Source organism: Thamnophis sirtalis, unplaced genomic scaffold (genome assembly GCF_051295495.1).
Source record: "Thamnophis sirtalis isolate CommonGarterSnake01/CBP01778 unplaced genomic scaffold, rThaSir2_p1.2 scaffold_4, whole genome shotgun sequence".
Classification (NCBI taxonomy): Eukaryota; Metazoa; Chordata; class Lepidosauria; order Squamata; family Natricidae; genus Thamnophis; species Thamnophis sirtalis.
Window position 1 is genome coordinate 60,319,575 of NW_028261384.1, and position 11,820 is coordinate 60,331,394.

General features: G+C 37.4%; 1 protein-coding gene across 1 annotated transcript; it reads left to right on the forward strand.

Moving 5' to 3' along the window:
- Window positions 1-4,760: 4,760 nt before the first annotated feature.
- On the forward strand, window positions 4,761-5,889 carry CCR4 (C-C motif chemokine receptor 4). The gene has a single exon (XM_014058569.2). The coding sequence runs from the start codon at window positions 4,761-4,763 to the stop codon at window positions 5,829-5,831; it is 1,071 nt and encodes a 356-aa protein (XP_013914044.2). The 3' UTR covers window positions 5,832-5,889.
- The last annotated feature ends 5,931 nt before the right edge of the window (window positions 5,890-11,820 follow it).

The window sequence follows — 11,820 nt, forward strand, 5'->3', positions numbered from 1 at the left end:
CAGGGAAGCCATTGAACTGGACTATGTAATGTCAAGCCGCGTTCGAAAAACTGAAGTGACTCTTTGCAGCTGAACCTGTTTTAAAACACCCAGACATAGATTCACCATTTATCATCCAAGCTGACGCTAGTGATGTGACAGTGGGAGCAGTGTTACTGCAAACGAACACTGATGGGAACCTGCAGTCTTGCACTTATACCTCTCGAAAATTAACAGAGACAGAGAGACGATGGGCTATATGGGAAAAGGAGGCTTTTGCTGTCAGGTGGGCTTTGATGACCTGGCGACATTTCCTTGAGGGGGCTAAACACCCTTTTGAAGTATGGACTGGTCACAAAAATTTGGAGGCGTTGAAGACCCTTTGAAAGCTATCTCCTAAACAAATGCGGTGGGCGTAACATTTCAACCGGTTCAATTTTACCCTGAAGTACATCCCGGGAGGGAAGAACTTTATGGCTGATGCTTTATCCAGACTCCCACAATACAACCACTCAAAGCTAAGCATGGTTCACCCAGTCATCCCAGCGAAGAGTCTTGCTGCCCCGATGGTTACCAGAAGCCAAAGCAATTCTTTTAATTTTGAGGTCACAACAGACATCGTCTGCAAACTCAAGGAAAGCCTTGAGTCCAATCACTGGTTTAAAGAACATTCAATGAATGTACCATGAAAGATGGTCTAGCTTGGATAGAGGCTAAATTATATGTTCCTGCGAGCATGAAAATTTTTGTTCTACAGCGGGCCCATGATTCATGAATGGCAGGCTATTTTGGTTTTGTAAAGACTCTGCATCTCATTAAAAGACAATTTTGGTGGCCTTCATTGAAAAAAGACATTGAGTCCTATGTGGCCAGTTGCCCCATATGTGCTGCTGCGAAGCGCCCACCAGGAAAACCCCAGGGCCTGCTCCAAGGTGTGGCCCGTCCTGAAGCCCTGTGGAAAGAGATATCAATGGACTTCATTGTCGAATTACCAGAAAGTCAAGGAAATACCGTGATTTGGGTCATCACAGACCTGTTTTCTAAACAAGTTCACTTTGTGCCTTGTTCAAAGATCCCGTCAGCTAAATCATTGGCTAAATTGTTTATTACACATGTACACCGTCTACGTGGCATACCAGAATGCATAATTTTGGATAGGGGGGTCCAGTTCACCTCCCTCTTCTGGAAGGAGTTTTTGAAGTTGATTGGCTCCATCCAGGGGCTAAGCTCCGCCCACCATCCTCAGACTAACGGGGCTTGTGAACAGATTAATTCTGTTTTGGAACAGTATTTTCAGTGTTTTATTAATTATCAGCAGGATAATTGGGCTGAGTTGTTACCACATGCTGAAGTGGCCTACAACAACTCTGTACGCAGCAGCACCAGTTTCACCTCTTTTTGAATAGTGTTTGGCCAGGATTTTGTACCTATTCCAGATTACCCTGAGAAAAACCACAAGTTTTGTCGCTCTCCGAATGGAGTGACCAACTCCAACAAATCTGGCCCATGACCTGCAAAACATTGGAAGCTGCTCATCGGGCACACAAGAAACAGGCCGACAAGAAGAGGGTGAAACAGAGGGAGTACAAAATTGGAGATCAAGTGTTTTTGTCTACCAAGTTTCTCCAACCACCCAAAAGTCAAAGAAACTGGGGCCTAAATACGTGGGTCCGTTTCCTATTGTGAAGATCATTAATCCTGTTTCTGTGCGATTGGAACTACCAAAGCATCTTAACCGTATTTACCTGGTGTTTCATGTAAACCTTTTGAAACCGGAACACACTTCCTCTTTCCAGGCACCCCTACCTACCCCACCTGCCCCTCTTCTCATTGAAGGAAAGCAATATTTTGAGATTAAGGAAATTTTGGACTCCAGGAAACGTAGAAATCGGATTCAATATCTAGTCTCCTGGAAATATTTTTCCCCTCCCAAGCTGAATGGGTCGATAAGTCCCATGTTAGGGGTCCTAGACTTTTGCGTAAATTCTACTCTGCCTACCCCAATAAGCCCTGACCCAAATTGACTTATACATTTCTAAATTGTCTTGTTCCTGTTTTTCTTTTTGTGTGTTTGTTTTTCCTGCAGAGATGACTTCCTTTCCTGACGGAGGGCTTGATGTCAGCCTCTGCTTCACTACTTGCTTTCGGCTGCCATTGAAATGGGGAAGGGGGCATGGTATTTGGGTGGGGAAGTATTCAGTACAGGAGTGATTGTAAAAAGGGAGTTGTTATCATCTACTGCACATGCTGCAGATAGTGGATTTGCCGCCAAGGCCAACTGTCTGGCATACCAACCTGATGATGCTTTTTGAAGATGTCTCCCACATGACTCCTGAGGGATGTGCGGATTGGACTATGGGATGGGGTTACCAGGGGGAGGGAGTTGGATCACATATTGATGTCTATGATTACATGCGCTTTTGCCTCTGATCTTGCTTTGCTTAGCTGCTATCTACTCATGACCAGTAAAAGTACTCTTAATTCTGCAAAAATGGAGTTGAGTGGTTTCTTTCTTGGTTACTGAGGGAGGCTGCCTTGACAGTATCTTTGATTGTGGAAGAGATGTGACAGGCTCTGAAGAGGGACTTGAAAAATAAAAGGCAATGATGCATAGAACTATTAAACTTTTTGAAATAAATAGAATGTAATTTTCTTAAGAGCTAGATGATGTTTCTACTATAGAAAAATATAAAAGTGTAGTATTAGCATGATATTATTCACAAGAGGGCGTTAGTGAGGCTTTGCCATTCATCTAGAGAAAGGTAATGTGTACTTCAATGATTTTTTTTATTTTCAGTTAACTTTTGTGCAGTCTATCTCACTTGATTTAAACCACTTCCTTAGGCAGATGGTACATCACCTTTATGCAAGACACTTCTTATCTTCGTGAACAGGTAAATATATGTATTAGGTGTAGCATCAGGCACAGAAAATTGTTTGTATTTTTTAAATTACATTTTTACTTACAGAATTTAATTTTCAAGAGGCTTTTGAAGAATTTACAGTGGAGGATATATGATATTCTAGCATTTACTTAGTTACATAGTCATTGAATAGTATTTATAAATTAGCATTGGATATTTGTATGGTGATCTGGGTTCTCATGTTCATGATTATGTTATATTCCCAATACATTCCCAAAATAAAATCTCCTCTTGAAGACTGTTCTTCCACTGTGATACTAATGAAATCCTGTCCTTAGGGCATTGTTGGAGAATTTCTCTTCTTTCTAGAGAAATTCACATAATTTGTTGTTTTTTTTACTCTTTACCAAGAACAAAAAATAAAAAATGTGAAACATAACTTGTGCCCAACTCTACTAAACATTTTTTAAAACAATGAATCTCTTATTTATTGTGTTTAATGATTTGAAAAATGGAAAAATTACTTAATTCCTGTAAATCACTAAATATGATAATTTAAAATAGATTAGATTAGAAGATAAGATAAAATAAGATAAATAGATGAGGGAGGGAGGGAGAAAGAACAATAAAAACCTTTCATATTGTTTTGCAAAAAATGAAGAGACTTATAGCACAAATCTATAACTGTCTATGGAAAGCTTTGTGAGCTGAATTAAACTTACTAAGTACTAATTGTGCATCATTTAAGAAATATTTTGGGACTGGGACAAACATCCCAAATTGATGTTTATTTTACAGTGCTACAACATACACAAACTAATCATATCTATGCTTATCCAAAAGAAAATCTACTTAAGCTCAACTACTAGAGCTATAAAATATATGGGATTGAAAACAATGAATTATATGTGAAATTTTAATTTCATAAAAGACTAAAGTGGTCAGGCATATGCAAATCAATTAAACATATATATTCATTTCTTTGAGATAAGATCTTCTTGCACTGTGATTACAATTGTTGCTACAATTAATTGCAGGGAGGCTCTTAACACAGGTGATAGATAGTTGGTAGTGACAGGAATCTCCAACCAATCCATCCAAGGACTCTCAACCACCTATTTCACCAACCCAAACTGAGCTTCTGTAGGTAAGATGAAAAAACTAGACAATTTTTAGTGTTGATATAAAGCTTTTGTTTATGAAGTGATACTATACCTCTTAGAAATAAATCCACTGATTACAAAGAGTTGGATTAGTTCTCATTATTTTTTCCTCTGTAAGAATTATCAATATGATTTCTGGTGCTGTATAAGAGATACATAATTTAATGTAGTCTTTCCTAACTTGGTGTCGTCCAAGTGAGTTGGTGTCCATTAAATATCATCATGTTTAATGGATTTTTCTCCAAATTTTAGTGAAGAGTGAAGAGTATCCCTATGAGTAAGATTTATAATAATGCAAAACAACATTGATATATAAGCAATGAAAAGAAAAGGGAAAGTAAGGGGAACAGTGAGATGAAAGGGGCACGCAGAATCAATAAAAATAAAATTGAACTGCAATTGTTATTCTTTATCAGTGCTTAAGGCATAAATGTCCTGGCATTTGATTGATTGATTGATTAAAATGAGTAATACTTGTAATAGAATTTTTGGTGGCACTAGTAATTATGTTGTTCAGTATGAAGTTTCTGTTTTGGTTCTGAAATTCATATCTTCCAAATCCTTTTTTTTTTTTTTTGAAATTATAATACTGGCAGTCTAGTCTTATGTATGATTATTCTGAAGCAATACCACCAAATTTAGTGGGCCTTCCAGAGTAAGCATGCGTAGGATAGCAACCTTAGTTCCTCTGAATAGAAAGCTATTATTTCCTCTATTCACTCCTTAATCCTTTCATTTAGGTTTCCAAAAGAAAATGATGTCTACCAGTGAATCAGCCAGCACCACCATAGAATACTCTTTAACCACCGATGAGTATGGTTATGAATATGAACCATGCATCAAAGATGGAGTAAGGGGGTTTGGATCATTGTTCCTTCCCACTCTTTATTCACTGGTCTTCTTGCTTGGTTTGACCGGCAATACTTTGGTTGTCTTGGTATTATTGAAATACAAGAGGCTGAGAAGCATGACAGATATTTATGTACTCAATCTTGCCATATCTGATTTGCTTTTTGTTCTTGGTCTTCCTTTTTGGTCTTACTTCATGGCTGATAGATGGATATTTGGAGATACTTTGTGTAAAGTAAGCTCTTGGATCTTCCAGATTGGATTTTTCAGTGGAATCTTTTTTATCATGTTCATGAGTATTGATAGGTATCTTGCTATTGTTCATGTTGCATTTTCACTGAAAGCAAGAACTGCCACCTATGGCATTCTCACTAGTCTTATTATATGGCTAGTGGCCATCAATGTTTCTGTTCCAGAACTCATATTTAGCTCATCAGTAAATGACTATAATCGTACTGAATGCAAATTAGTGTACTTTAAGAATAGCACAGCATGGAAACTCTTTACTTGTATAGAAATCAACATATTAGGCCTCATTGTGCCCTCTATCGTCATTTCCTTTTGTTATGCAAGAATAATTCTGACCTTGCTGCACTGCAGAAATAACAAAAAAAAGAAGGCAGTGAAGATGATCTTCGTTGTGGTGGTCATGTTTTTTATGTGTTGGACACCTTACAATGTTATACTTTTTCTAAAATGTTTGGATGATGTAGGTATTCTTGGAGAATGTGAAATCAACAAAAACCTGGACTATGCAGAACAGGTGACTCAAATCCTAACATATTTTCACTGCTGTTTGAATCCAATCATCTATTTCTTTATGGGACAAAAATTCAAGTTATACATCAAACTGTTCTTCAAAAACTGTGTCTTTTCGAAAATACTTTGTAAATCCTGTGGATTCCACAAATCTTTCTATTCTGACTCATCAGGTTCAGGTTATACTCAATCCACTTGTGATGAAGAGACATTATGAAAAAAACTGACACACTTGAAGTTGAACCAAAGCAATAGAACAATGACAACAATGATACCTTGACAAATAAACACGCTTCAAATAATTTTTTAATATGGAAAAAGAAAAGTAGCCCAACCAAATTGGAAACATAAACTTTATTTTTCATTGGACACAGCAATTACACATAACTGTAAAGCCCAGTATACATCAATTTGTTATTTCAGTCCTTTCTAGTCATGGCATTAGGATACTTGTTTGACATATCTTTTGTTAGATAGGAAGTTTTTTTCTCTTTTCAGAATTAAAACAGCTTCAAATCAACTCTGCAGTTCACATGTTTGGGTCCTATGAGGCAGCAGACAAACTTGGAAAGGTCAGTTTAAAGTCAACAGTATATTCCCAAGATTTTTCAAAGGGGTATGTCAGTTGTATGAGCAGAATTATGATTTTAAGTGAACTCGCTATCTCCCTTTAGATGTGTTTTCAAAGGCAGTTTTCATAAACTCCAGACAAATAAATAAGTCTCAGAGAAAGTTATGGATAATTTACCATGGTTAACTCCCTTTCATCTCAGCATAGCTAGTACAGACAAGGGGCAGAAGACTTCCTTTCCTTCTTACCCCAATTCCCACAATCCCTTGTAACAGGAAGGTATCTTAATATTTTGCAAACAACTTGGTGTAGAATCTATCATAAGTTATAGTTTATACCTGTTGAACTTATATTAGAGACTGCACCTATTGAAAAGCAGAAAAACATATCTATTCTATTCTTTCAGGGAATTAGGCTTACTCTAGTACTCTCAACTACTTATTTGTTGTTATAGCATGTAGTTACATTTCACAAAATGTAGGCCATGCTCCTTTCATGAGAGTACTGTATTATATTTATGACTGCCCCAAGTTACTGCATTATGTATGCAGGAGAACTTTGGTCATAATGGTCATCTTCATCTTCTCCTGTTAACAGGAACACTGGACCCCCTATCCTATTCACATATATGCTATGATTGTGAGATTTCATTATTTCAGTGTCAAACATATGGCTTCACAAGGTGACTCTGTCATATTTTCAGATGAGTATGAAGCTATTAAGTTAGTTTTAGTTTTTAATAATCATTTAATGGGAAGCCATTTCAACTAATAACACCAATAGTACTCAGCTTTTTAAATGTAAAAATGGTCAGTTGAAAATTAAGCACTGTATAACTTAGTTAGTAATAATTAGTTAGTAGAAGGAATGTATTATTTTCTGAAAAATATTTTTTAATGTTTCTATTCTTTATGCTTTAATGATCATTGTTTATGTGTAAGATTTATCAATGTATTTATACAAATTATATGAAAAAATTAGTCATATATTGTGGGCAATAAGGATGTACATCATCATTTGATAAAGAAGTGTATTTCTCAAATTTGTCATGAGAATTTGTCTTTGCATGCATTCGCAATTTTTTTATTGGTCACTAGTCAGAAGTCCTATGATGCAAAGGAAAATATTATTAAGGAAATAAGCATAAAATATTATAGTTGCTGCAGTATCTTAAATATAAACTTCAAAAATAAGTGTGTTCACACTCTAAGAATCAATATCTTGCAATTAAGATTACTATGGTGTACCTAGCATTTTTTAAATGTTTCACTAAGTAAATTGGCTATGACTTGCTAAAAGCATCCATTTTATGACATAAAACAATTCAACATTGCTATTTTTGCTCAGTAGGTAGATAAAATATCACCCTATTTCATGTAAAGGATGTTATGCCATTTAATACAATTCTCAAGTGAGCTTTCTTCAGTGTGTTGCCTTCCATCTAAGTTATACCTACCATAATCTTTACTTAGCAAATACATACGATATAGTGGCTGAACTCCAAGGGGTTCAAAGTCTTAATATAATCAGAGGGCACCACGTGGGGAAAAAGAACCACCAAGAATCTTTCTTAACTTGCTGCAGTTTCCAGAAGATGCATTCCTTGAAGAAATATGGTCTTAATTTCATGAGATGGACTAAATGTAGACCAGTTGGTAAACAATTGTGTGCCTTCGCATATATACTGTAGCCCAATGGTTCTCAACCTTTACTTCACCACAGACTCACTTTAAATACCTTTTAAATACCATAGACCATGGCCAAGGACCACCAAGATTTAACTAAATATTTAAATCATAACTTTTCTCCAAGCTTTCACAGTCCCTGTGATGACATTGTAGTTTCCCCAAGGTTCCACAGACCACAGATTGAGAACCACTGCTGCATCTAATTTCCATATTTCATCTAAGGCTACCACATATAAGTGATTAACAATAAAAATATGCTTTCTGCTGTTTTACCAATAACAATAGAAAATTGCTGTTGATTAAAAATGATTTGACTCAGGAAAGAAACTATATCCTATTTAGTGTAAAACTTGATAATATTACTGATTAAGTCAGGTTGATCAGAAACAGTTTGGAAAAGAAGAAATGACCCAGTCTGATTGTTCTAATATATATATATATAGATCAAAATACTTGATTTGGATGCTACTTTGCAAAATGGGGTGCTTTATCTCTGAATGTTTGGAGTCTCACCAATTGCTTTGGGATATGAATGTAAATGTGACAACAAATTGGAAATCCAATCTCTTTTTAAATTATGGGTTTCAAAACTTTTTACTACCTATTCTGTGGGTGTGGCCTATTTTGTGGGCATGGCTTTGTGGTCATGAGACTGGGTGGGCATGGTCAATTTGATGTCACTCACCAGGAGATATCATGGATTAGGTAAAATGTGGTGAAGCTCACTTAACAATGCTCTTGCTTAGCAACCAAAATTTTAGGCTCAATTGTAGTCATAAGTCAAGGACTACTTCTGCCTTCCTCTGCATGGCAGTCTTGTGCTAGTGAACTCCTTCTCCTTTCTGGCAATTTTCCTATCTGTTAGAGGCACCAAAATAATCCAGGCAATGTAAGGTTTCCTGCTGCAGCAGGAGGTTGGACTAGATGACCTCTGAGTAGACTTCTAGCCCTAAATTGCTGTACTGTTTTTCTTTCTTTCTCTCCTTCCTTCCTTTCATTCTCCTTTCCCTCTGTGGGAAGCACCCCCCCCCAAAATAACTGCTGAATGTCACTTTGCAAACCTGAGCAGTTTTTCAATTTAAAGCAGGACTCTAAAGTTTGCAGCTTTAAGACTTGTGGACCAACTCCCAGAATTCCACAGCCAAGCATGCTCAGTTCCAATTTAAAGTGACCACATTTGTTTTTCTCCTTTGCTGAATCTCCCGGCAGGAAAGTGAGTTTCCTTCCTTCCTTCTTTCTTTATCTTTCTTTCTCCATTCCCTTCCTTCCTCCATCCCTCTCTCCCTCTTTCTCTCTTACTTTTTAAAGCTTTTCCTCCCTTGCCTGAACCAGCAAGGGGGGGGGGAACTTCTTTTTAAAAAAGCTTCTGATGAAGTTTCTGACAGGAGAACTGGTTCAGAGGCGTGACCAAGTCATCATTTTTACTACCAGTGCTATCTGGTACACCAGATTTTCACTACCTCTTCTGGAGTACCAGACCATTTAGGGAGGAACCCACCTCTGGTTTACTTCATTGGTTATATTATATATAAAGAGAAGTTAATGAATCCTGCTGAATCAGTTACCTCTGTGTGCTTTCTGGATGTGATTGCTGCAAAAAACTCTGACAGGCCCAGAACACACCAAAGCACACAGAGACACTGAACTGTAATTAAGCCTATGTGAGAAACCAGACAGAGAAGGTTTGCAGGATGGCTATTGAATTTAAGGAGAGCTTTCTGTCTCGTTTGAGACAGAAGAACTATATAATTTGGGCTGCAAAGATGGAGTGTTTCCTGAAGGCTAAGGAGCTCTGGGATATTGTTATTAATCCACCCAGGGCCATTGGCAGCTCAGAGGCAGCATGATAAAGCAATGGCCTATATCATCTTGAGTTTAGAAGATGAATAATTTTTGAATGTAACTGACTTGAAGACTGAAAATGAGGTTTGGCTGAAGTTGAGAAGTCTGCATGTGAGTGCATCGGCATGCAATATTGTGCAATTATCAAGAAAGTTGTACTGATCCAGGCTGCGGCCACATGATTATGAAGCAGCATTTGTTGCACAATTAGTGTCAGGCCTTCAGTTATATCCCTTTTAGGATCTTTGGCCTGCCACACTCTCTCTTATTTCATTATGTTGTTTTATTAGTGTAGTAGTTGGGAGGGGGGAATAGAAAGGAGTAGAATTGTGGAATGTGTTGTTTTCATTCTTATCTAGAAGCCAAGGTCGTCATCTGTCTCCGCACCTCGGCACCTGACCGGAACCAGCTGGGTGGCGATGCCAGCGTGGAAGAAGAGGATTGGACCATGTGATGGATTTGTGGGTGTGGGGACAAGATCATGAACTTTCAACTGGGTGGGAATCTGATGTAATTTCCAGAATTGGGATTCCACAGATGTGCTAAGATGTCTGATTTATTAAATTGGAACTTTAAGGATCATTTTGCCTTGGACTCTGATTTAATTCTACATGATATTTGGAACACTGACATTAGACTTTATTCATTGAGCTGGAAGAGCGTGGGATGCAGATTCTTGAATCTCAAAGGGTGCTGTTGGTGTTAAACAATCTGGATGAAAAGTTGGTCATAGTTTCTGCAGTATTTGAGTGCAAACCAGAGCAGGAGTTGCATATGGAGGCTCTAAAAGCCTGTTTAATTTCTGAAGAGCAAAAATGTCATTTTAGGAGATGCCAGGGGAGAAATTCCTGAGGAGGGCCCAAGGAACAGAGAGAGAAAAGCAACAGCCAAACGTCTGCAGAGATCAGGTTACACCCAGCAAAGATTTTCTAAGCAGAAAGAACAGCAACAATGGAGGTGTTTCATCTGTGGTGAAAAGACACATTTAAAAACGGACTATTTGCAAGGAAAAAACTATTTGCAAGGAAGAAAATTAACTGATGGACAAATTGCTGTGGCAAAAGTTAACTATTGTTAACTTCTTCCCTTCCCTTTCTCCTGCTCCTTCTCTTCCTCTTCCCCTTCCTACCCTCTCTCCTTCCCTTCCTCTCCCTTCCATCCTCCTCTCCTCACATCTTTCTTTTTTACCCCATCCTCCTTTCATTTTCTCCTCCTTTCTCTTTTTCTTTTCTATTACAGTAGGTGTCTCTTTCAGATCTCAGTTTATGTTTCCTTGGGATGGTATTTCCGCAAACCCAAATATAATTTGATATCATTTCTTATTCTCTTTCCTTCACTAATCTATCCTAATTATATTCCCCCCTCCTTTGTATCTTGCTTTTGGATTTATACTTATATATCTAATATTTTCTTTTCTGTTTTCCCCTTCTTTCCCCCTACGTCCATTTAACAGTGCCTTGTCTGGGTTCTATAGCTTCTCCCTATTTTCTTCTCTAGTTTCTTTTCTCTAGTACAGTGGTTCTCAACCTGTGGGTCGAACAACTTTTTCACAGGGGTCACTGAGGAGCCTCCCATGGAGAGGCTGGCGAGAAGCCGGCCCAAAGGGAAGGAGTGGCTCAGGTTCCCCACACGGCAGAAGGAGAGATGCCAGAAGACTAACAGGCTTCCCAGCAGGCCAGGCCAGCCGGCCTTCCATGCGAGCGTTTTTTTTTTAAATAAATGTTTTTTAATTTTAGTTTAAAACAGGTACACATCTTTCTTTACATCTGTAAAAAATATATCAATCAATTACAGATAAGTTTTGGTACATCTCCTCCACAGTCAACCAACATAACTCATATTAACTAAGGCATTATTATATATCCATTTTCATTTAACTGTAATTATTATTTAACAATATTGATGAAAGTAATAATCTTGAACAATCCCTGCCCACACCAGTGGGAGAGGAAAAAATCAAAAAAAAAAAAAAAGAAAAAAAAAGGACAGATAAAAATTAAAAATTAAAATAAAAAATAAAAAATAAAAATAATACAAAAAAAGACAAAAACGACAAGAGACAAGGCAGGAAAACGAAACAAAACACAGGTGTCTATCATGAGAAA

Excerpts from the sequence above, each read along its gene's own strand:
- CCR4 (XM_014058569.2), top strand. The coding sequence starts at position 4,761 with ATGATGTCTACCAGTGAATCAGCCAGCACCACCATAGAATACTCTTTA.